The 26963-nt window shown below is 34.1% G+C and overlaps 1 protein-coding gene across 2 annotated transcripts; it reads right to left on the reverse strand.

Annotated features, from left to right (window-relative positions):
- INTS13 (integrator complex subunit 13) lies at positions 1–26957 on the reverse strand. 2 transcript variants are annotated; one of them, XM_032432779.1, is made up of 17 exons: positions 26382–26957; positions 25177–25412; positions 23130–23204; positions 19044–19246; positions 18589–18669; positions 17320–17410; positions 15829–15957; positions 14218–14302; positions 11403–11492; positions 11108–11197; positions 9850–10028; positions 8581–8751; positions 8181–8335; positions 7587–7817; positions 6124–6263; positions 1117–1252; positions 1–363 (listed from the first exon to the last, which is right to left on the reverse strand). In XM_032432779.1, exons 2-17 carry the CDS (start codon positions 25399–25401, stop codon positions 324–326), a joined length of 2121 nt encoding a protein of 706 aa, XP_032288670.1. In that variant the 5' UTR covers positions 25402–25412; positions 26382–26957; the 3' UTR covers positions 1–323. The 2 variants fall into 2 exon arrangements, with proteins under 2 accessions (XP_032288670.1, XP_032288669.1); XM_032432778.1 differs by having other exon boundaries at positions 11108–11215; positions 26382–26930.
- Positions 26958–26963: the final 6 nt, after the last annotated feature.

The following is a 26963-nucleotide window of genomic DNA, read 5'->3' on the forward strand; positions in this document are numbered from 1 at the left end:
TTTTGCATTTCAGAAATTTTAATAGTTTTATTTGGCAAAAGAGAAGCCTAAGAATTTTTTAAAAAACATTTCCGGAGGGAACATCCTTTTACCATAAAATAAATTTGTGTGATTTGGGAGGACAAATTTCAAATGTATATTTTTTGATATATGTGCCAATTTTACAATTAATACAAAAAAGATAAAGTTAGTTGAAATATTTTAAAAATGTAAAAACCAGTCCAGGCAACATAACTATACAATCTTGCTGTAAAAGTACTTATATCAAATTCTGCCCAAAATATGTATGCAATATAGTAAATTTTAGTTCCTCAAGTCATTCTTCACTGCCGGCTGGCTTTGCCATTTTCTGTTGTCTCCATTCTGAAAAACAGAAAGAAAAAATGAGTGGTAAAACAAAACATTCAGTAACTACCGTATTTTTTCTCCAACTTTCACATGAAATTAAACTCTATATATTCATAGGACAAAAGAACATCAGTCCTTTAGAAAAGGACTATAGTTAGGGTCCCTCTGGTTACTCTACCTTCGTTGTTTCACAGAGAGAAAACTGAAGCTCAGAGAAATAAAGTCACTTTCCCAAAGTTTCATTTCAAAAGTCACTTTTTTCATGATACCCACTCAAGCTTAAAACTAAGGAAAAAAACCTCTACCATTTAGTCAAAAATTTATTTCCTTTTCCCTTAAAGAAACTCCTTTACCAATACATTTTCAAGAGGATATTAAAAGGATATTAAAATAATCATACCTGAGACTTATTCAATTAAAATCAACATTCCTAATACTGTATTACTTAATAGAAAAGTATTTTCCCCCATTTTTTATAAGATTCAGTATTGTACATTAAGTGTTCCCCGATTTTTCCCTCTATGATGTTTACTGAGCAATGAAATCCTCTAAGGAGTAAATACTTTCAGGGTTACGATCAATATAATCAAGTCTTTTATAAGTACCAAGAATCAAAGCAGTTAATTTTTTCTCTTTATAAGTAACATGTATCAACTCATTATATTAGTAATAAAAAATTGCTGAACCCAACAAACAAGCAGAGTTTATTACTTTAAACTTATAATAAAGCAATTAAGAAAACCAATTTCTACAATAAATAATACAGACCCATTTTCCTCTTTAAGATGTTGATATAATTCAGCTCTGTTATTAACAGAGTTCAAACGTCCAGCAAACTCCTGATGTTTTCTAGAATTGGCAGTATTGATTCTATTACTCCACAGGGATAATAAGGACACTGGCCCTGGTGTTACATGTGAAAGAAGAGGAAAAAGGTAGAACAATTCATTACTTCAAATTTTCAAATTTAAAAATTTCACCTTTAATTCTATTGTTCATTTTATATAATTAAAGCAATATCATCTTTCCCTTATTCTAAATGTTTAGGGGTTCCCTAAGACCAGCTACTAGTTTGGTGATTTGCTGGAAGGATTCAAGTAACTAAACATAAAGTTACAGTCTGAGCTAAGAATCACTGCAGCAACAGAATAAGGATACACAGCCAGATCAGTGTAAGAGCAAAAGATACACTAAGCAAAGGACAGAAGAATCCACTTGCAGGCTTTCCATGCTCTCTCCCTACAGTGAGGGTTCACACCAAGTGCATAGTCCCTCCAGCAGCAAAAATGCAGCCATGTGTGTACAAAATTTCTGCCGGGAAAGCCGGTGTTAAGACTCAGAATCCTGGGTTTTTATTAAGAGCTGGACCCAAAAGCATTCTCTGCCAAACTAGAATTACCAAAAGTCCAGACTCTCAGGTGGAAGGCAAGTGTTCAGTTCAGATGTAAAACAAAATAACTTCATCATTTAGGGAATGTTTTAAAAGCCAAGTTCCCGGATGCCAACCAAGGGCCAAACTTGTAAGCAGGCTTTTATCTTAATGATAACAGTTTCAAGCTTGCTATGTTATCTCTTCCCTGCACAATGTGAAAAAAAGGCAAAGCACTAGCATAGCCAAAACAATTTTGAAAAGTAGAAAAAAGTTAGAAGACTCACTACCTGATTTTAAGACTCTGCTTATAGTGATCATGACAGTATTGTATTGGCAAAAGGGCAGACACATGGACCAAAGGAACAGAAAAGAAAACCCAGAAATAGATGCCCACGTATAAAATCAACTGATATCTGATAAAGGTACAAAGGCAATTCAGTGAAGAAAAAATAGTCTTTTCAACAAATGCTGCTGGAACAATTGGGACATTACATTAAAAAAAGAAAAAAAAAAAAAAGAACACTGACTCATATCTTACACCATATGGAAAAAATTAAAAAACAAACTCAAAATGGATCATGGCCTAAATGTAAAATCTAAGTATAAAAATATGTAGGAATAAACTTCTTTGACTTTGGGCAATGCAGAGATTTCTTATAGATAACACCAAAAGCATAACCATAAAAAAATTTTTGATATACTGGACTTAATCAAAATTAGAAATTCCAGCTCTGCAAAACTCACTGTTAGGAGAAAGACAAACCAGACTGGGAGAAAATATTTGCAAATCACATATCCAACAAAGCATGGTTTCCAGAAAAAATAAAAGAATTCTCAAAATCCAACAAAAAACTCTCGGACAACCCAATTTAAATATAACCACAATATCTGAATGAGCCCTTTATTAAAGAAATATATACAGATGGAAATCAAGCAAATGAAAAGAGGCTCACCAACATCAGTCATGAGGGAAATAGAAATGAAAACCACAACGAAATACCACTACATACCTATCAGAGGAGAAAAAAAAGAAATCCAACAAGTGCTCTCGAGGATGCAGAACAACCAGAACTCTCATTAATTGCTGGTGGGAATGCACAATGATACACCCAGTTTGGAAAAATGAGTTGGCAGATACTAATAAAGCTAGTTATATACAATGGGTTAAAAAAAAACCACTGACAAACACACAATACAGATGAATCTCAAATGCATTATGCTATTATCAAATAAACCAACCTCAACAGGCAGCATACTTTATGATTTCATTTATATGGCATTCTGAAAAAGGCACAATTATAGGAAGAGCAATATATCAATGGTTATGCGGGACTGGGGGTAAGGAGAGTATAAGATGATTACAAAGGGGCAGTCCCAGAGAATCTTCTACGTGGTGGAACTGTTTAACTCACAGAATTGCACACCAAAACGAGTTAAAATTACTGCATATACATTTTCCAAAACTAAATTAACAAAAGTCTTTTCTTTTTCTTATTATAAAACTAATACATGTTCATTAGATAAAATTTAGAAAACAACATATAAAGGAAGAAATAAAATCATCCATAATACCCCTGGCTCTAACAACTATAAATATTCTAGTCTTTCTTCAGTGCCAAGAAAATTACATTTTGGTTTTTCTGTTATTGCATCATACAAGGACAGCTAAAGAGATTTTCACCAAATCTAGATGGCCTGTTTGGAATAGCCCAACCTTATATGCAGAGTTTATGTCAAGCACAAAATTTACTTTGGAGAGTCTTGGGAAGTCATTTTCCAAAACAGATGAAACTGAAGTATATAATAAAGGCCCACATAAGTTGTTGATCAGAAGAGACATGTGACTTAGGTTGTAAAATAGAATGGAAGAAAAAACAAATTTCAAGTACCAGTCTTGAAAGGAAAGTTACAAGGGTTGAAGACAGCGATTTGCAACCAAGCTGCTTCTCATACTGGACACTCTATTTAGTGCTTCCAGTGTGTGAAGCATCAGGGATCTATTTAAAGTGACAAAAAAATAAAGTGACAAGCAGGTGTATGTGTGTATACAAACTTTTTAAAAATAAAATGGAGATCATGGTATATATGGTTTTGTAGCCTGCTTTTTTTTCTTTACCTTATATATTCATTCATTCACTCATTCAACAAGTAATAGTTAAACTTCTACTATGGGCCAGGAAATTGAGTGGTAGTGATATAACAGTAAATTTATTTTATTATTTTTTGTTATTTTTTAAAAGATTTTATTTATTTATTTGTCAGAGAGAGAGAGACAGAGGGAGCACAAGCACTGGGAGTGACAGGCAGAGGGAGAAGTAGGCTCCCCGCTGAGCAGGGAGCCAATGAGGGACTTGATCCCAGGACACTGGGATCATGACCTGAGCTGAAGGCAGACGCTTAACAGACTGAGCCACCCAGGTGTCCTGAACAGTAAATTTTAAAAAGCCCCAGCATTTTGGGCAGCCGGCTGGCTCAGTTGGTAGAGAATGAGACTCTGAGTCTCCAGGCCGTGAGTTCAATCCCCACATCGGGCATGAAGCCTACTTAAAAAATAAAAAGTCCAGTCTTTTAAAATGTTTCAGATTAGTAGTAGAGGCAAGATGTCAATAAGCAATGTCAACGCAGGACTCTATGTGTTACCCCAGTGTAATCCTGGGGTGCAATGGAAGCACCTAACTTAATTATGAATGGAGATCAGGTAAGTCCTTCCTGAAAAAGGACTTGCTTAAGTTGAAATCTGAATGATACCCATTAGCAAGAGGGAACAGTAATCATTATCCTTGGGCTATATAAATTCCAACCCATGGACACATAGTTATTTAGTTATTTTCTTACTAATAGGGTTTTGGTTGCTTGTAACTCTACCACTAATAAATAATTTTTAGAGTTCTATTTTCCAAGCAACATCGAAGCATTGTTTAGATTAAACCTAAATTTCTCATCCTAATCAATTGGCCTATTTTGGCCTGTGAGAAATAGAATAATGTATCAGATATTTATTTATTTTCCAGGCACTCTGGCAAATGCCTGAAAGGCAAATATGACAAGATCACCCTTATCTCTGACTTCAAAGAAATCAGTGAATGGAGAATATTTACATGTATCACATTATATATACGCTACAGGAAAAGTATATAAAAAACAAACAAGGCTTCTCCCTAGGATGAGCTGCAAAAATCATAATATGGCCAGCCCCCAGGTCTTATTGCCTTAGGGAGGCATAGTGACAAGAAAACAGACAGTCCTGGGCGCCTGGGTGGCTCAGTTGGTTAAGCGACTGCCTTCGGCTCAGGTCATGATCCTGGAGTCCCGGGATCGAGTCCCGCATCGGGCTCCCTGCTCGGCAGGGAGTCTGCTTCTCCCTCTGACCCTCCTCCCTCTCATGCTCTGTCTCTCATTCTCTCTCTCTCAAATAAATAAATAAAATCTTAAAAAAAAAAAAAAAAAAAGAAAAAAAAGAAAACAGACAGTCCTTTGTTACACCATTTGCCATTTATCCTAAAAGGACTAAATCTAATTTATCTTCAAGACAACTAAAGCCTACAATTTCAGGAGCTCCCAAACCCAATTCATATTTCTGATACCCAGAATTCCTTCAAGAAGAAATTAAGCATTTCAGTCTATAAATAAGAGATAAAATGAAATTAAAACATTGTGGCTTTTTTTTACAATGAAAAGGTATTACTTATAATACCTTTACTGAAACTCATCCACACCACATTGTACATGGGTAATATTAGATCTTTCCCTAAGTTAAGTAGGAGTTTAAGGAAAAGAGTTTGTGTTCAATAAACCTAGCATACCTAGTATAAAGTCAGACACATAAATGAATTCCAGTTTACATAATTAAAATTTCTTAAAACATAGACTTTATAATAAAAGTGCTTATTTCCAAAGGCTTCATTAATGAAGGTTTGACACTACTTTTCTTTTTTTTTATTATGTTAATCACCATACATTACATCATTAGTTTTTGATGTAGTGTTCCATGATTCCTTGTTTGCGTATAACACCCAGTGCTCCATTCAATACGTGCCCTACTTAATACCCATCACCAGGCTAACCCATCCCCCCACCCTCTCCCCTCTAGAACCCTCAGTTTGTTTCTCGGAGTCCATAGTCTCTCATGGTTCGTCTCCCCCTCCGATTTTCCCCCCTTCATTTTTCCCTTCCTTCTATCTTCTTTTTTTTTTTTAACATATTGACACTACTTTTCCTTTAATGCCAACAAATACATTTTCTGCCTGTATTTTCCAAGGCTATAAAGAGAATCTCCAAACAACATCTAGGAATAGTTAGCAGCTCTTCCTCACATATGCAACAATATTAAATGACACTGCAGAAAACAAACTAAATTGGAAAACTTTTTACAAACACAGTTACCACCACAATTCTTACCCTACCTTTTGATTTTTCTACTGGTGGAGTTTCATCCATCTCAACAAGGGGCTTTTTGTTTGGAGGTTCTGGGGAATCAGGTGAATCTTTTATAATCTCAGCTTCAGCCAACTCTTCTTTTCCACGTTCTAAGATTCCTTTTAATCTTTTAGAGGGACAAACAATAAAATTTAAAGTTTAAATTTTTAAAAATCTAACTGGTTCAATAATTAAACTAGACTCTACAAATTGGTTTTAATAAAAGATAGCTGCTCTCACAGAGGAAACCTAGAAACTAATCAAAAGATAAACCTCAACCTCAAATCAGGTAAGAGAACTTAATGAATTAAAGACAAGTTTCTCTTTTCCTTCATCATAATAATATAGTAATTCAGTAATATAGTTCGCTGTAAAGTAAGAAAAAATGGGAGGAAAATTTAAGAAGTTAAATTTTAAAATGTCAGAAATGTGATCTTCGGAAGAAATGTCACAATTTTAATTTTTACAAATATGGACAAAATACTTCAAATTACAAATAAGATTAAGAAATCTACTACCATTTGTGTCCTGGTTTATATACTGTGGAAATGTATTTACATTCCACAAATTAAGAACTAAACTCCAAGCTCATTTTGAGTTTCAACAGAGAACAGAAACACCTCAAAATATATAAAGATCAGTGGTGTCTGAACGAGAATACCTTTTCCCCCCATTCTTAAAATGAGTTAATTCTGTTTCAGAAGTTCAGTAGCCCAAAGAAAGAAATGAACTTCTATGGTCAAAGAGAATAAAATGTTCTACTTATTTTTGGATGAAATGATATGATTTCTAAATTATTTTCAAAATACTCCCATCTTCCACATTTTGCTATAATCAATAACTTACACGCCTATCTCTACCACAACACTGTCCCTTCTCCCAGGGCAAGAATCTTACACCAAATGCTTGACACATCCAAGGCATTCAGTATTTACTGAACAAAGAAATAAAACCATGTCTTTGATATTCATAACAGATAAAGCAAAGACTGATACCAAACATGGTATATTATGACTTTCAGAAGTTCATTAGGAAAAAATTAAACACTACCTTTGCCCCAACAGTAAAAAAAAATTACAACTCTTTTTTTTTTGAGAGAGAGAGAGAGCGCACATGTGAGTGCGCACGCGCACGGGGGTAGCATGGTAAGGGCAGAGGGAGAGGGAGAGAATCTTAAGCAGGCTCCCTGCCTAGCAAGGGCCTGACTTGGGGCTCCATCTCACAACCCTGAGATCATGACCTGAGCAGAAACCAAGTCAGATGCTTAACCAGCTGAGCCACCCAGGTGTCCCTACAACTCTTAACCCCAACAAGACATCTTAGATTTTAAAAATGATAAAATCACAGTTATAAAATGAAATAAACACATATTAAATGAATGTATGAATGTGCTTTATGCAGCATGTGATATGCCAAAAGACACCATGGTGCTATATTATCAACAGGTCACCTCTCTGAATCTTGCCAAGATTTCTCCTGTTCATAATCTTTCACTGCTTTCTCTGATTTGTCCTCTTTGTCCTCCCTCTTTCTTCCTCGTTTCTTTCGTTCTTCTTCTTCTGGGGGTTTGCTCCTACACGCCATCAGACATTCCAAAACTCTCTGATGTTTCTCCGAGTTGTTGATATGAGCTCTAACAAGGGTTTCTAATTCATTCCACATGATACGGTATTGTTCATCTCTGAAGTAAAGATTTAAAATAAGGTTCTTAGAAATACTCTTTAAATAATAATTGAAGTGTCACTAGCTACTGGTAAAATAAAGTAAAAAGGAATCATTAAACATGGACTTTTTCTTCCGAGACAGTTCATGGTGTAATCCTAAATTATAATATCCAATTCTGCTATTCTGTATTTTATATCGTCTCAATCATATCTATGTGTATACATGTGTGGGTGTATATATATATATATATATATATATATATATATATATACACCTATATATATACCTCCAACCATATAATTTACATATGAAATAAGTTAGCTTAAAAAACAGTATTATCAAGTGATGTGATATATAGAGAAAGTAAGAAAAAAACTACCTCTTAGGGCCTTTTCCTCTTGTACCAACTGTGGAAATAGGCAGAGGATCATTTTTCCTTTCCATATCAACTAAGTTGTATATTGTTTTTTGACAGTTTAACACATCTTCTTCTGTCAAAGATTCTTTCACAATAACACTGGCTAATGGAACTACCTGTTAGAATTTTTTTAAGAAATAAAAAGAAAATCTGTCTTGAAAATCAAGTATCAAAGCATCTAGGGAGAACATCAATTGATTTTAAACATCACCATGGTGACCTATAATCATCATTTCAATTTTCTATTAGTAATTCTTTATCTGTAGCAAACTCATGTATTTTATTCTTTGCTCAAGGAATGGTATCTGTAAAGAACATGTAACTAATCTAGAAGAAAGGTTGAAAACTATTTAATACTTACCGCTTGCATGTTAAAAATGGTGGTTTGTGAAATAATCATAGGCCAGTAACGGGTGTGTTTTTCTAACTGATCTTTTGCTCGTTCCAAGGGGATCTCAAGACTTCCATCGATTTTATATCTGGGGTCTAGAAAAGGAGTTAATCTGTTTTCCCTCATAAATTCACCAAAATCCTAATGATAACCAAATAAAATAAAATTAGAAACTATTTTCTAATGTTTCAGTATGGATTACATGTAATAGTCTGTTTCCCTGATGTCTTCTGTCCTGTGATATGCAACTAAGTATTTTCTCTAACAGTCCCCTTACTAATTTTTTCCCTTCTTTTTGAACATGAAGCCTATCAGCCTTTGTTACAGTGGAGATGAAGAAAGCCTCAAACATAAATGCATTCATGGTTCTTTCTACTTTTTAAAAACCAAGGAACACTCATTTTTCTTCACTTCTATAATTTAACTCTTTTATATCATGCACAGATAAAAGAAAGGATTAATCATATTAGAATACCAATGCTTACTTAAAAATTACCTTGACATAACATCAAAATGTTAACAACGGTTATCTTTAAATGATGGAATAACAGGTAATTTATAGTCTTTGTTTTTGACTAAAAAAAAGGTATCTATATTCCCTAAATTTTCTACAACAAATATTAGTTTTCTCCTTATTAAAAAAAGACAAAAAAATAATAAAGGAAAACCTAATCAAAAATAATTACCTGCAGTATGTAACATTTTCGTGATTTACAAAGTACAGTCCTATACAGTAATCACATTTAATTTTCACAACTACCTCAAAGTAAAAGACCATGAAGTACTGAATGTAAAAGAGGGGAGGGGGACTGAAAAATTAAAATCAGAACAGAATTTCTACCCAAAATAGACACAACTTCCTCGCATATGCCTTTAAATAACAAAAATTTAGTATTATTTCAAAATAGCAGCAACCAAATATTGAAATGTTTTTATTTGCCATTAAGTTACCAGAAAATAAACTTCCACCTGAAATACTAGTTCAAACCAATTTCCATTCTTTCCTACAATTCCAGGTGTCATTGCTATCCATACACTGAATACATAAGGAAGACTATATAGTGATAAGTAGCTCTTCTAAGTATTATAGAAAAGTCACCTAATCAAAATAAGAATATATCATCAACTTCTCCAAACCCCATTTTGTCACAGATCTTAGCAATGTAATAGGCATTCAATAACTACTTGCTGAATGGTGACAGAGTCAAAACATAAAATTTATAAATATTAGAATCTTACTGTGATCCGGTAGTCTGTAACTCTGCCTCCACATCCTTCACTAATTGAAGGTGGATCTTCTAGAATGGATCGAGAACTGCTAAGGACATGCAAAAAAATCTCTCCTCCATGGCTACTAAGCATATGACTAATGACTTTGGAACCTGACTTTCGTGGTTGTTCCAATAAAACAGAACGACCTGTCAAAAGCAAGATTATTCTATCAGTGATGAAGTTCAATTTAAATTCTTATTTTTTCCCTTAAAATTTATGTCTAGATTTTTCATTTCATTAAACCTCATATTTTAAGTAGCATTGGCTAATTCAGTATATCTGCATTTCAAGTCCCAAAAGTCTGAATTCTAGCCTTAGCTTTCTCTTGGTCACTCCAAGCTTACATAGTTATACAGTTTTCCAAAATAAGTACAGTGGTCTCTGGTATATATAATGTTTGGTTACATTCTTCATACATTACAAGTACATAAAATTTTTCTCCTGGAAATCAAGAAGAAAAGTGAGACAACTGTTGGGTAACTCTCCAATTATCAAAGCTACACAATATTGGGGGAGAAAGCAAAGTCTCCATTCACTTCCACAATACCTCCTATATATCAGCATGGTTATCATAACTACTTTCTATTTCACATGACTGAAGGTTATTTAATCTGGACTTTATACAGTCTGATTATCAAATTTTGTTTAATTTTGACCCATCACATCAGTGGTTTCAAACCTAGTTGATCACAAGAATCACTGGAGAAGCAATTAAGAATTTAAATCTAGTAAATGAACTCTAATAATTTTTTTTAAATTTTCACACAAGGAAACCATGGATTTGAAGTCCTATGTGTTAAGAATCATATGGTATAATGTTGAAAATATAATATTTATTTATGATTAAGGTAAACTGCGCAAAAAAGAAGTCCATATATACTTCGCAATTTAAAATTCAAGACTAAAATAGTCTGTATTATTTTACCAAAAAAATCAACTTAGACTCTAACAACCAAATTTTTAAATTAAAAATACTTAAATATATTAAATAACACTTTTTTTAGATACAACAATCCGAAAGGCATAAAATCATCTTATTTTTAAACATCAGTAAAACTGCTAAAAGAGTACTTACGATTACATAACTTTAGAAGAGTTTTGGGAGATAAAATATGTTTAGACTATCTTAAAGAAAAGAGCTTTCTAGAGTTCAGATTTTCAAGTTTCTTACTAATAATTTCACTTGTGATATTCTCAGACAAAACAACTAAATGTTGAAAATTACCATTTAGAAGAAAATTAGTAAGGCAGGAGGAAGGTCTACTATTTACGTCTACAGGTGAAATTCGATAAGCGCCAGTGCAATAGTGTAATTCTGAAATGGAAGAAAACACTGATTTGAAAGAATATAAAGGAATATTTCCACAATTAAAAGAGAAAAAAAAAATGTTCACTGACCCCCTAAAACAATGAAAAACAAAAATTCAAAAAGAAACAAACTAATGATCCCTATATATAAATATATACTTTAAGAACCTTTGATTTATTCTTTTCTCTTTTAATTTCTTTAAAATACCTACCAATGTTATTTGTCCTGGGTGTGCACCACTTTAATGTTATCGTTTCTTTAAATGAACCTTCTCTACTGCTGCCACCTATGTGGGTATCACCTTTAAGAATAAGCCAGAAAAACATTACTAAATAGGTCACAAACTTCAAATTGTTAACCCAAGACTTCCAAAACATTACTAAATAGGTCACAAACTTCAAACTGTTAACCCAAGACTTCCAAAACTCTAGAAAATACTTCTGGGAGAACATCATTTTTATACAGTCTCCTAGAAAAATACTAAATGGAATTTGGATATTAGCTCTGATTAAAATAAATATTCAATTATCTCCAAATTTCTCATTAATTAATCTTATCATTTCAGTCACTGCACTGAAAGTCGATAGCAAAAAATTTAAAAATCTACAACTGCTCCCCTCTGACACCATTAAATGATAAGATAAAATGGTTAAATACTGAAAGATGGCTTCAGGAATCTAAAATACACAACTGATCTTACTGAATCCTAATGAATTTATGAGAAGAAACATAAAATGAGGGGTCTAGAAAGTAAAAATATAAAAGGATATAACAGTGAGCATGTTTTGCCTTAATGAAGTCTACAGTAAAATAGAGTGAACAGATGTTAATAAAATAATAATGAACAAACACAAACTATAAAGTTGACAAAGCTTTGAAGAAGATGTATACAGTACCATGAGCATCTATATAAAGAGATCTGACCTAATCTAAGACATAAGGGGAAGGTTTCTTTGAGAAGTGAAAACTAGTTTCAGTCTAAAAGGATAAGTAGAAATTAACAAAGAAATGAAGGAAATTGAAGGAAATGAAGAGTATTTGAGCAAGAAAGAAAAACTGCAGATACCAAGATACTGTGACAGGAAGGAGAATGAAGAGTTTCAGGTCTGCATGGTTGAAATAAAGAAGTACATTGTGAGAAGAGAATGGAAAGGAGGATGGACCAGGCAATGCAGGGCCTGGTAAGACATTTAAACAGTTGGGTCTTTATCCTAAGGATAACAGAAAAGCAATAAAAAATTGTACGCTGAGGAGAACAGGGTCAGGATTAGCATTCTGAAAGCTATTCTAGCTAGCAGGTCAAGAGTAAACAGACCATTTAGGGGGCTACTATGGGATACTAGGTAAGAAAATAATAGGCTGGTAGTAGAGATGCAGTTATATAAATGTATTTTAGAGATACTTAGTAGATAAAATCAAGAAAATGTGATGATGGACTAGACATGAAGAATGTCAGATGTCTCAACAATGACTGAGGTTTCTGCCTTAAACAGCTGAGCAGACAATAGGGTCATTCACTGAGAGAGGGAACATTAGAAGACCAAGGGGCACCTGGCTGGCTCAGTAGGTTAAGCATCTGCCTGCGGTTCAGGTCATGATCTCAGGTCCTGGGATTGAGCTCAGCAGGGAGTCTGCTTCTCCCTCTCCCTCAGGGCTTCCCCCCCACTCATGCTGTCTCTCTCGCTCACTCTCTCTTAAGTAAATAAATAAATTTTAAGAAAGAAAGAAAAAAAAAAAGAAGACCACAATGACCACTTCAAGGGGCAGAGCTCCTTAGTTGTTTGGGGAATGTTGAGTTTTAGGTGTCTGAGAGACATCTAATAGATAAAATTAGGCTGGAGCTCAGGTAAGGTATGTGGGCTAAAGTGTAAGCTTAGTCATCAAAATCCAGCTCTAATGTCATCTCTGGAAAGCTTGCCTAACTCATGGAGGCATAATCACATGCAATCCCTGTGTTCCCACAGCACCCTGTTCCTACTGCCACTCTAGCATTTTTACACATGGTGTCCATGTGTCACATATACAACAGGTCAGTCAATAACTATCTTAGAGAATTATTTTGTGTTACAAAGAACACTCTTAACATTTTTTGTTTTAAAAATATATATTTCAAAAGCTGATAATACCTCACAGATTTTTAATAATTTCTAGGTACTATATTTTTAAAAACAAGTTCTTTACATTCCTTTGTTAAACATTAATATATCCATTTATCTTAATAGTTTTTCTCGTGTTAGAAATCTGTATTAGGTTAATTTCAAGATTTCTTATACATGTAACAAATGTTATGACTGGTTGAAATAGTATTAACTTCAGAAAAGATGCATACAACATGATCAAAGTCAACCATTTAATTCTCTAATAGCATCGACTTACATAGAAAACATTCTAAAGGATTTAACCAAATGTCAAAACTTAAAGGCAATGTCACTGAATTTTAGGAATGGATGGAATATTACAGTTCATCTAATCAGCATCTTTAATTCAGTGAAGTGTGCAAACTCAAGTCTAGAAACATGGGTCTTGTTAGCTGGTGGCAAAGATTTAGCTAAAACTTTTATCTATTATCTCCAGAGTCTTCTCCTCCAGACCATGCTGATACAGTTACAGAAATCATGATTTTGGTGATGAGACCTACTGACTCAAATAATTTTTAGAGGCAAGAAAACGAATTTAAATTTCAAAACAACTGGTTTTTATGCAGGCAAGCTGGGAGTCTATCACTTTTTCAAGTCAGTTCTCGTTTTTTTTGCTTTCCCAAAGTAGTTTGCTTGCAAAAGAGAAACTATGACATGACCGTCATGGCGATCTTTCTCAGTATTTGTTCCAGTAGCCTCGTTTTCCCAGAGGAAAATTCTACAGAATGCTAGTTCCGTGGTCATTAATAGATAATACTGCGGAACAAATTTGGAAAGAAATGAACTACTGTCCATCAGGTTTGTTTACTGACAAACTTCTCAAAGTTGTTAATATGCTTTCATATATTAGATCTTACAAAATATTAATTTCCAACGTCTCTTACTTACCACTTTTCAAGAAATCCACATGTGCATCTTTGTGATGAAGCAGCTCCACATCGTAATTGGCAGATGTATTAGCATGTTGTTCTTCCTTAAAGCAAAATTTAAAATAACTTGGTTTTATTTTCAAAATAATTAAGTTATTAATTATTCGTTTTGCTTTTGCTTAAAGTGAGGTAAAATATACCCAACAATAATTAGCTATAATGGGACAGTTTGCTCAGTAATTAATCTATTTAAAGATGCAATCGTTTTCCAAGGCAATATGAACTCTATTTAAAAACTACTAGCTATATGTAAATAATAAAGTATTTAATGATTTTTCTTACATTACATCAGAATTAACATAAATGACTCTTCCAGAACTTTAGATTTTTTACTCCAAATGCAGTCTTGCCAAAACATTTTATACATAAATATTATGTAATTGAAATAGTTTATACAAATTAAAAGTGAAATAGTTGTTTAAAGGAGGAAATAGCATCTTTAAATACCTATAGGAAATTAGCAAACACCAGTTATATAAAATAGAAAATACAGACTAATAAACAAGTTTAGTAACTTGTTTTCACTAATTATTAAATAAGAACTCCGATATTATCTATTTACAAGAAAAAGACAAAGACTGAAGAGTCACACCAGTCGCACACAAATATGGTCAAATTTAAAAAGCAAGGTATCTGTCACCCTCAGAGTATTTTTCTTCTAATTCATGAAATTACATATATTAAAATATATTATGCTAATTTACTTGATAATTGCTTCTGCATCCAAACCATTCTATTAGATAAGGCTACAATTTCTATTAAAGAGCCAGCCATTGGCATAAGGAGGAAATTAATAATGAACAGATCATATTTCTCATGAAATTTAGTGTTGATCATGTGGTGGCAAAACAATGAAACTGGATTTAAAGACAATCTGAATTTTTAGATATGGTGACTACTTCATATTTGCAAACATAACCAATAAAATTAAATTCAACTCCACTCAGTAAAAATTCACATGAAGCTTATTATGGGCCAGGCATTGTGCTGGTCCTAGGCAACTAAATGATAAAATAATGGAAATGAACAGATACCAACAGATTCCTAAGAAAATCCATTAGTAAAATCATACGACTTATATCTTCAGTTTTTCAGCTAGAATATAATAAACTTTTTAAAACTATGAGCTAGTTTTACCTGTCAGACCTATTTGTTACAAACACCTTCATACTAGATGAGAAAGAACAAAAATATAGGAAATAAAAAATCCACTAGGATGCAAAGTAAAATCTACTAACATAATTGTCAGGAAAAGAATCACAGAAAAAGTAATCATTTAAGATATAGATTATATTTTGATGAAAATAATGAGAACATAGGAAAAAACAAAAAAGCTGATATACAGTGCTTTTACTAAAAAGAAAAATACAGAATTTTGTTCTGTGATCCTTTCTTGTTGCTTTTCACTATGTACTGACCTGGTCAAAGACACTGAATGTGGGCTAGCAAAACAGAAAATATGATATGGGGAAAAAAAGTTAAGGTTCAATTAAAATAAATAATACATGTCAAACAAGTATTTAAAAAGCAAAGCAGAGCTTTCAAAATAGCAAGAAAAAGAGCTGCCTACCTTCATTGGAATATTTGTAATAGTAGTTGAAGCCAAGTCAAAATGTTGCTGTACTAAAATATTTAATTTGGTAGCAAGATGCCGTCCTGCACGAACACTATGAACTTCACTGGTTAAAACAGGAGATAACTACAAAAAAGTATTAAAAAAAAAACCCATAAAACATTAACATAGTGTGACCTAGTGCCAAAATGTTTATAGATTGAAATAAAATGTTTTTACTTTTTAGAATTTAGAAAAAATAAAAAAGCCCATAAGTTAACTATGATCGTTATTTTAGCAAAAAATTTTCATAAACTCATTCACTCAACAGATACATTTTAAGAACTTACTATATTACGTGCCAGAAACTATGTGAGCTATTAGAAGATACAGCAATAAACAGGCAAAGTCTTTGTCCTCTTGAAACTCAAGAGTGGAATAGTCTTTAAATATTTAGTTTATAATTTTTACTCCTATTTATCTATATGCAAAATGGATCTGAAATGGCCCAGAGAAATACTGTAGAAAAATTATTAATTTTGTGGAGAGGAAAAACTCCTGTAGATAAAACTACTTATTATAATAAGAAAGTGGAAATTGCCACAAACATCATATTTCGTCACCAATAAATGCGATTAGGCAGCCAAAAGTTACTTACAACAAGATAACATAAACCTTCACTCAGTCCAGGGTATAATATTTGGTTTAAATAAATTTTTAGTTATCACAAAATAAAGCCAACATGCAGCCACATTATCAAAAGAGGCAGAAAAAAATTAACCAAAAAAAGGGCTTACACTGGAAACCACCTAAAAACAATGATAGAGCTAATGACCTAAAAACACCACTTAACTATAAAACACTCAGACTAAAGTAATACTTCACATGTTTACATGAACTAAGGCTAAATGAAAAAACCAGAACATAAGAACATACACATTTAATATAATTATATAAATACATACATCTATATTTCTAAACACACCACTAATGAAGAATATTATGTTATGCAAATCCATTTAAAAGTCAAGAGACTCATCTTTTCCTTTAAAACTATTCGAATTTATTTAAAAAGTAAAACCAAGATTAGAAATTAGTTTTAGGCTTTTGTCCTCTGGGTAGGTAAAATTAATTCGTTATTGGAGTCTATTTTTGTTAAAAAGTGTATTGTCTTTCTAATGATGAAAAAAAGATTTTTATACAATAAAAAGTCATTAAAGCAACTGAAATCCATTACAGTAATTGAAATTTTAGGAACAATACAGACTATGCATGGTTTTGCAACACATTTAATTAAACTTCAACAGGCAAGCAAAACAGAAAACATTTTAACATCTACAATTATAACATAAAGAATCAACCTAGGTGTTTTGCCAGAGAGATTGCTTTGAAAACTCTAAACATCTTCTTGGCAGAAAATGTTGGCAATGTGATTTTTATGCTAACCCTTCTTAGCGCATATTATTAATAAATAACAGTGATCCTTCCTTCCATTACTTCTGCACTTACCTCCTTTTTAGGACGATCAGATACAAGGCTGTCTTCACCAACTGCGTAAGTATGGATCAAGACCAGCTCACACTTCTGAATCTGCATGAGACTTAAAGAGAAACTTTTTACTTAGAATATAGGAATACACTGTATTTAAAGAATCCAGGTAGGTAAACTATTAAAAGTTTAATATACCAAAACAGTGTATCTCTATAATCAGATATTACTGTTAACACAAAAGCTAAATATTTAGAAAAACTGTATAACCGCTGTACTAGGATGAACATTTAATGAATATATGAATTTAGTTCAAATGCAAAAATGATACTTTTTTGTGTGTTTGAAAATAAAATAAAGGAAAATCTTATAATCGGGAATAATTTTCAACAGATATCTGCCACAGAGACAATGAATATATTGTATATTGGTTTCCCTTTTACTAATGATTTTTTATTTTTATTTATTTATTTTTTTTATTCTGAGTGCTTTTATTTGTTCCCCAAACTAATCACCTCTGTGGAGATAAACAAAAGATCACCCACATGAGAACTGGAATCATTTCTTACTTAATGATTTTTAAGGACAAAATCAGGTAATAATTGAAAATAATCCTACTCATTAACAATACTAGTACTCCACTTAAAAAAATTAGTAAGAGCTCAATCTAATATAAACTCCACATTGCAACTGTCCTAACCTTGTCTTTAATAGCTTTATTTATTTATTTTTGAGTGGATGGGGGTGGGGGAAGGAGCAGAGGGAGAAAGAGAACCCCGAACCCTAAGCAGGCTCCATGCTCAGAGCCAAGACCAACACGGGGCTTGATCTCACGACCCTGAGATCATGACCGGAGCCAAAATCAAGAATCGGATACTCAACAAACTGAGCCACCCAGGCGCCCCAGCTTTATTCTTTCAAAAAAAATTCATACAATGCAATTGTTATGTTTTGATTTGGTACATATTAAATAATGCTACAAATAATCTGTTCATTTTACAAATTTGTAACACAAAGTATGAGAGCAAGCCATCAAAACAAATATGTTTTATAAACATATAGTATTATTTTATCCTTCTGATCACCTTTCCTGTCAAAAAAAAGTAAAATTTTAAAGTGAAAGAGAAAATGGAAAAATTTTCTGATCAAACATACAGTTTTTGGCTAATCTGTAGAGCCAGTGGAGAATTCAAGGGAATGCCACCCATTACTATTACAATTATTGGAATAATTATCATGAAATACATGACTATAAAATGGAATATTTATTTCACTTATGATTATACTCACTGATCTGAATTTGCAGCAAGCTTGTTATGCTCATGAATTGTTTCCTGGACACAGTCCTCAAGCATACGCACATGACTATCACTACGGCATAAAAAAGAACAAACTTGAATAAACAGTAAAAAAAACTAAATACACTATTCAGCTGTAGTATCTTTTTATAGGCACTTAAAATTACTTCAGTAAGGACTGTCTTTAGCATGTTCACTCACAATACCAAAGCATCAGCTGAAAAAATAAATGAGAAAAAAGTCAAATTAACCTATATGATGACAATCTAAACAGCTTTCACTGAAATGAGTCTTTATTTTAGAACTGGATAAATATGGCTTCAGTATTAGAAAGGCTACTTGAGATATGCTTAGATGCTAAGATACTGTCCCTGTTTTTTAAAATAAAAATTGTAATAAGACATTAAAATTCCCTCAGTGAAAGAATTACTGTGATTAATGTCTCACCTTTTTGCATTAGTAATGCAAATTATTCGTCCTCTATTACCAACACGTTCTGCATTTTCCATTAGTAGAGTACGAGCCTCATGTTGGTATTCTGTAATTTTACACAGGGTTTCCACTGCTGCAACGAGACCATGCAAAATGCTGCAGCATTCTGGATCTGCTCGTGGATTAGGAGGCCCAACAGCAGCTAATGCTGCCATTAGCTAAAGTAAAAGAGAAAATAATTATGTTGACAAGAGTATGCACAAGTCAGACAAAGACATCACAAGAAAACTACAGCCAGTATATCTCACAAATATGGACACAAATATCCTCAACGAAATACTAGCAAACCAAATCCAGCAACATATAAGAAGAATTATACACCATGACAAAGTGGGACTTATATCCCAGGAACGCGAAGTTGACTTAACATCTGAAAATCAACGTAAATACCAATAGAATTTTTCAAAAATCACATGATCATCTTCATAAACACAGAAAAAGCATTTCACGAAATCCAAGACCTTTCATGATAAAAACACTTAACAAACTAGATATAGAAGGGAACTTCCTCAAGCAGAAAATGGCACCTATGAAAAACCTACAGATGACAGCATGCTTAATAGTGAAGACTGGACATGTTCCCTCTAAGATCAGGAACAGAAGAAGGATGTCCTCTCTCATCACTTCTATTCCACATTATACTGGAGATCCTAGCCAGGGCAATTAAGAAAAAGAAATAAAAAGGAATCCAGATTGGAAAGGAAGAAGTAAAATTATCTCTATGTTGCAGATGACATGATCTTTTTTTTTTTTTTAAGTTTCTCGGTGTTTTGTTTTTGTTTTGATATTTTTATTTACTTGAAAGAGAGAGGGAGAGAGAGAGAGTGAGCACAAGTAGGGGGAGCTGCAGAAGCAGGTTCCCTGCAGCAGAGCAGGGAGCCCGATGCAGGGCTGGAGCCCGATGCAGGGCTCGATCCCAGGATCCTGGGATCATGACCTGGACCAAAGGCAGATGCTTAACCAACTGAGCTACCCAGGTGCCCCATGTGATCTTGTATGTAGAAAATCATAAGGAATCCACTAAAAAGCTATTAGAAATGATAAGCAAGTTCAGCAATTTGCAGGATACATAATACAAAAAACCAAATTGTACTGCTACACACTTGCAATGAACAAGCCGATGAAAACAATTCCACTTACAATAGCACCAAAAAGAATAAAATCAACAAGAGAAATGCAAATTTTTCAATCTGAGAACTAAAAAACGTTGTTGAAAGAAATTAAAGATCTAAATGAATGTAAAACATCCCATGTTCATGGGTTGGAAGACTTAATATTGTTAAAATGGTAACATTACTCAAACTGAACTGTAGATTAAACTTAATCCATGTCAGAATCCCAACTGATTTCTCTGTAGAAACTGACAAGGTGATTCTAAAATTCATATGGAATTGCAAGGGTCAGAGAACAGCCAAAACAATCTTGAAAGAGAACAAATTGGAAGCACTTTGCTTTGTATATGCATAAAGACACTCTGGAATGAGCCATAAAAAACTAATAGTGGTGGGGATAAACAGTGATTTGCTGGTAAATCAGCTCTACAAAGTCAGGGATGGGGGGAATCCCTAATTTGTGTTTGCCAATATCTATGGATAAATAAAATACTCCCACCATGGCAGATTTCAAGCTTCACTGAACACAAAGTTGATAGGAGTTGAACATATTCATCTCTCCCAAGTTGGTATAAGTGGGGTCTAGCACATCACTAATTGGGTCAGGGGATGAACTAGGAAGTTTTCAAGGTTTACCTTTTACCTCACATACACATATGTATAAGTGTACATAAGTACATGTGTATGTATATATGTAAACTTAATTTCTAAACTATACAGGTATTACCTATTCATAAAAAGTAATCAGAAAAGAAAGAAAAAATATAGATGTATAGATGACTATACGAAGTCCCTGGTACATAGGAGAAACTCAATAAAAGTTTTTAGGGATGTTGTGGTCCTGCGGAAAGCAAGAGAAAGCAAGCTTAACTTTTGGAGTCAGACAGAGAAGGAATGAAATTCTGGCTATGCCTCTTAATACTGTGTAACCCTGGTCAATCTCTCCTAACCTGAAAGTGAAAATAATCTAACCTGTCCCACATTAGTGCAATACTTTCAAACTGTATTTGAGCCTACAAAAACCAGACCCAAACTTCTGAACTCCAACAATTTTTGGTGATAAAATTTAAAATGTATAGAATAGAGTTATGTGCTATAACAGAAAGAGCCCTGGGCCCAGGTATATAAGTCAAACAACCTCTGGCTCCTGTGGGCCTCTGTTCCTTCACCTGCACATCGAAGGAGTCGAAGCAAGGATGTTTACAACCCTTCTAGCCCCAAAATTCGTCTTCAATCTACTTCACTTGTTACTCATGATTGTTCACAGTAACTAGGGAAAGGTGTGACATGGATAACCAAAGCTAAACATTAAATGTGTTAACCGAAACAAGATTATACACAACTTACACAAAATGTCAATGATTTTATATAATCTTAAACACAGTGATCTGCTATATAGTTGCCTTCCTAACTAGTTTCCCCTTCTGTTCACAATTTAAAAGCAATCAGCATGATACAGTATGCCTTCACATTGAGAAAGCAGAGGGAAGTAGCAATTCTCTTATCATTAGCATACGTACCATTATCAAATGCCAAATTTTACTGCACTGCAGAGGTGAAGTAAGGAAAACCTATACAAATTTGTACTCATTTTTATTCATACACAACTAGAGAGGCTTCAAGCTTCCTTCATAGTACCTCTTAAAAGACATAAGGCAAAATACATGCCCTTTCAAAAAACACAATGCAGAGAGAATATACAGAATCCTTAACATTATTTTTTAAAGTAAATAAAGAATAAAGAATACTCTGGAGTAATATTAATGCAAAGCCAAACCAATAAAAGCCTACTGCTCGAGTGAGTTACCTCAAAAGACTAAAAGATTAGATATGTTTACATATTATAACACTAATCACAACATTTTAAGACCAAATACAGTGATAAACACATTTTCTTTTAAAATGTTCCATTTACAACACATCTAGATGAGATTATTTCCACTGAAGGATATCCATCAACAAAAAAATTTTAACATGAAATCATTCAAAAAAATGTATTCAAATATCTAATGCCTGTCTCTCATATTCATATTCATCAATAAAGAACCCAGTAAACTGAAGTCTTCCATCCAACTCAGCAACAACAAAGAATATAATCTATCACAAATCTCAATATCCTTAGACAAATAATTTTTAAAAAGCACCAGGCCTAGTACAAACTAGAGGAAAAGACTGTGCTCCAAGAAGTTTTTCAAGAAAAAAAACAAGATGCTAAATTTCTCATACATTTATGATAAAAATATGGAAAGTTTTGTAGAGACATGAGGAAATGCAGCAACAAATACACATAAAATTAAGCAAATTAAGCAAAAAAGGAAATGATAAATTGCAGGAAAAAACAAAAAGTCACACAAAAAAGGACAAAATATGTAAGTCAAATCATTATGTTGTACACCTTAAACTTATACAGTGCTGTATGTCAATGATATCTCAATAAAACCTAAAAAAAAAAAGAGAAAGGAAATAACCACATATACTACTTAGCTTAGCAGTGAATAACAGTTTATATAGATATCATAATGCAAATATGCAATTTTAAATTAACAAAAATTCTGATGTAACAACACTGAGAAAATGAGGGAAGGGAAGAGGGCAGGCATAAGGGCATGGTGGCAGGAAAGATAAAAGTTAAATCTTCATTAACAATAACGATAAAAATAAAGCTTAAATTGAGAACTCTATCAAGAGCAGCAAAAACTGTTATTTAGAAATATGGAAGTACATACTAGATGAGGTAGAGTTGAAAGTTTGCTTCTATGAAGTGAGAAAACACTGGAATGAAGATAGCTGTTTTTCCTTTAGCATTAGTTGTTTTAAAACTATGTGCAAATACTATACTGATAAAAAATTTTTTAAATCATTTTTCAAGAAAATATTACCACATTCAGATAATTTTCAAAAATGGCCACAGCTCAAAACCTAACCATACCTCCTGCAAATTTTGGTCTTCTTGAGTCCAAGAATTTAAAACATGTGCTCCAGAGTCACTCACAATGAAATTCACCTGATAGATTTCAAAGACATAATTAGTATTCACATCCAATTCCACTCAACCACATCATATTTTAAAAATAATATGCAGTCTCTAGCACTGGCTTGCTGATTCATTCATTCACTTTAAAGTTACAGAATGCCTAGTATATGCCAAGTGCCATCCTTGGCACTGGGGATTTGGGAATACAGCAATGAATAAAAGTTGTATTACCCACAATGTGGGGAAAGTCAGGGGTTTGGGGGTAGTGGTAAGACAGAGGGCAGTACAGAAAGAATACAAACAAATAAATGCACAAGATAATTTCAGTGAGTGATAAATGCTATGAAAACGAAACTGGTTAGCTGCTTTAGGTTGGGTGGTCAGAGAAGGGCTCTCTATAGAACTGGAAGTTGATTGGAATCCAAATGACCAAAAGAAACCAGCCATAAATGGAGCTGGGGATAGGGAATTCCTGGTACAGCAAACAGCAAATGCAAAGGCCTCTAAATGTGTACCCTCAAAAAGGTGAAAAGGTTAGAGCAGGCAAAGGGGTGGGAGATAAGCTCCGAGAAATAGGTAGTAGCCTATCACAAAAGGCACTGAAAGTCAAAATAGTGCATTTGGACTTTATTCTAAAGTAAAATGCAAACCAAAAAATACTATTGAGAAAGATGATAATGTTAGGAAGGATATATTAGAAAATATATAAAATGATGATCGCTCCCTTTTGAAGGAGGGTGAGATTCTTTCTTTCCCCTGGACTATATGATCTAATCCATGATCTTTTTTCCTACTATCCATGAAATATGAGTTGTGCATCCCTAATAAATCTGATTAAGTAGTCTTCTCTCCTAAGGCTTCTCTGACAGGGACATATTCTACTAGCCACTTTAGTTATATTATCTCATTGAAATCTTACATCATAGAAAGAGGTGTTATGCTTACATGGGAGGAAACTGAGGCTTGGAGAAATTAAGCAATATGATCAAGGTCACACTCTGGTAGCTAATGATGCCAGAATTTGAACCAAAGCCTGCATCCTAAATTACTACTTATCCTCCCCCTTCATGTTCCTTTACCCTACATCATGCACAATTTACAGAGGGACTAAAAACAACTACATTTTAATTTGGATTATATCTGAATGTATTAGATTCTCCATGTTCAGCCTTACTGTTACTGCCCTGCCTGTGCTAGTCTAAGAACTGGCTAGTCCCAGCCTAGGCTGCTCCAAAAGAAACAAAGCAGATCATCCACTTGTGGCTAACCAAATGACTCCCAAAATAAAACAGCTGAGATGATGAAACCTGAAGATAATTTTCATATTTGGAATCTGTCAATCCTCAATCTCTCTTCTTGGGGAAAAAACAATTTCCACTTAGCATTCTTAAGAGCTTTTCTTTCTAATAAGGCCAAATCCTGCAGCAGTTTAGTGTGCATTCACTAAAACTATAAGCAGCCAGCCTGCTTAGGTTCAAATGCTGGTTCTGCCTCTAACTAGCTGTGTGACTCAGGACAAGTTTCTTCTCTTTACCTCAATTTCTAGATCTCCAACATGGCAAAATAAACAAAGGTGATATTCAGATGATACATACCAACACAATCTGACATTGCTTACACCCAACATCCCTTCTGCTTAGGCCGGCAACAGTTCTCAATGGTTATTCTCAATTCTATTCTGGTTATTATATACTTTGAATATTGTCCCAGTGATTACAGTAGCTACCTTATAGGATTGTTGTGAGAATTAAAAAAGTTAATAAATATGAAGCACTTTAGAAATGACTGGCACGTGTAAATGCTCCATAACTGTTAGCTTTATTATTGTTGGCCTCAATTAAATACACATAGCATGTTAATCCTCAAAGAGTTCTACATACCACATTTTTAAAGTAGTAAACAGTTTTAAGTCAAATCTACAGTAAATTCTTACGTAAAAAAATACAACAGGCAGTTAAGTCCATCCCCCAAAATCATGATTTTGCTTGTACTTCACACTCACCAGCTTTTTGAAAGGAAATATATCATACATTATTCTACAATATTCCATGGAAGATTCTACTGAACAAGTCCACAATGATTTAGATATGGGTGCCAAAGGGATGATTCCTTGGGTCCTATTCTTCACCAGCATATCAAACTCGACATGCTGTCTGCATGATTCTGCCATGTAAGGGCAGTGATCTACAACAAATACTGTTTTATGAGATTCAGAAAAAATCTTCATTTTGTTTTAACCTGTAAGGGATAAAATATATTAGCCAAATGTCTCATACATGACATTTAATACCCTTAAATTGTTCCTAATTAATGTCTTTTCCTCAAAAAGATTTGGTAGAGAACATGAATAATCAGTATTCAAAGAAATTTATCCAACAAAAGACAAGATTTAATGAGGTCATGACCAGAAAGTAACTATCAATTGAAGGGATAAGCTACACCATATTAAGCTGTCACTCTATCAGTCACAGGCAAAATTACAGTCCATATATATTTTTTGCTTTTTGAATGAACTTAAAATTGTCAGAAAAAAATGTTTACAAATAATTGTACTTGATTCCCTTACATAATACCAAACATAATAAATGACAAATACTCTTAAAATACACTTCTGATGATTCTTGCTAATTGACATCAATCACATATAAACCCCCAAACTAACCCAGGTCAGCAGTTTGGACTTCCCTCCAAAGTCTCAAGACTTCTGAAAAAGGTTGAGGTGGGCCAGAATTAACAGGAAAGAGGAGTGACAGCAAAAGGAAAGCCCCGAATATAATAAACATCTCCTAAGACAACTGCATATCGGGTCTTCAAATTAAGATAAGGACCCCAAATTCACACTCTCCCCCTTAGCTTTTTGTAACACCACAGTAATTTATCATGTAGAACAGAAAAACTTAGTTGCTACCATTCACATTGCTGGGGAGGAGAAACTTTTAAACTTTTTCTTATAAAAACTCCCTTGCTTCGCTAGTAAAACCTTATACTGAATAGACAATCCACATTCAAAAAGCACATGGTAAGCAGAGCAAAAGTGTTCATCAACACGAACTGACTTTTTACGATCTAGCTATTTTCTTCTGCTTTCAAACGCATTTCCCCTTCATGCAAACTCTTTGAGAAACCTAAACACACTCTGCTGGAGGGTGGGGGTGGAAAGTACAAGGTGAGTGGATAGGGAAGACCTCAGGATCGAGGTTCGCTTACTTTCGTGCCTGGTCCTGCAGTGAAAACGAACAGAGGCTATGTACCACAGCCTCTCTGGAAAAGGCTGCTGGCTGGGTGGGGAGGGTCAGCGCACAGTCAGGAGTGTCTGGTACCAAAGACAGGGGACTATGTTTTCCCCGCTCATCTCCTAGCACACCGGTCCTTCCCAGGCTTCCTAAATGCAGGAGCGCGCGCGCGTGCGCGTGAACACAAACACTCACACACTCGGACACGCGCGTGCGCAAAGCCCTCTTCCTCAGCCCCGCCAAGCTGCCCTTCCCCCTCGGTGGGCCAGACGCCCAGCTCGCAGAACGGGAAAAGGGCGGGGCCAAGGAAAAAATGCCTCCGACCCTCAAGATTTTCTACCCGCTAATTTTTCCAATAACCCATTGGGAAGATTGATCCGGGCGACCTCAGAGCCTCCCCAACAGCGAAGTACCAACCACAGCACCGGCTAAACGAGCCACGGCCCCTTAAGCGCAAGGCCCTCCCACCCGGCCTCCCCTTCTCGGTCTCTCCACCCAGGTCGGCTTCCCCTAGCAAAACTCGCGACACTTTGCGAGAAGGCAAGCAAAAGCCTGA

This window comes from Phoca vitulina, unplaced genomic scaffold, assembly GCF_004348235.1.
Source record: "Phoca vitulina isolate PV1807 unplaced genomic scaffold, GSC_HSeal_1.0 scaffold49, whole genome shotgun sequence".
NCBI classification, from domain to species: Eukaryota; Metazoa; Chordata; class Mammalia; order Carnivora; family Phocidae; genus Phoca; species Phoca vitulina.

Excerpts from the sequence above, each read along its gene's own strand:
- INTS13 (XM_032432778.1), bottom strand. The coding sequence starts at position 25,401 with ATGAAGATTTTTTCTGAATCTCATAAAACAGTATTTGTTGTAGATCAC. Across the intron at positions 18,670-19,043 it reads TGCATTACTAATGCAAAAAG|TGATAGTCATGTGCGTATGC; the intron begins GTGAGACATTAA and ends TTTATGCCGTAG. Across the intron at positions 17,411-18,588 it reads CTTGCTGCAAATTCAGATCA|TCTCATGCAGATTCAGAAGT; the intron begins GTGAGTATAATC and ends TTTCTCTTTAAG.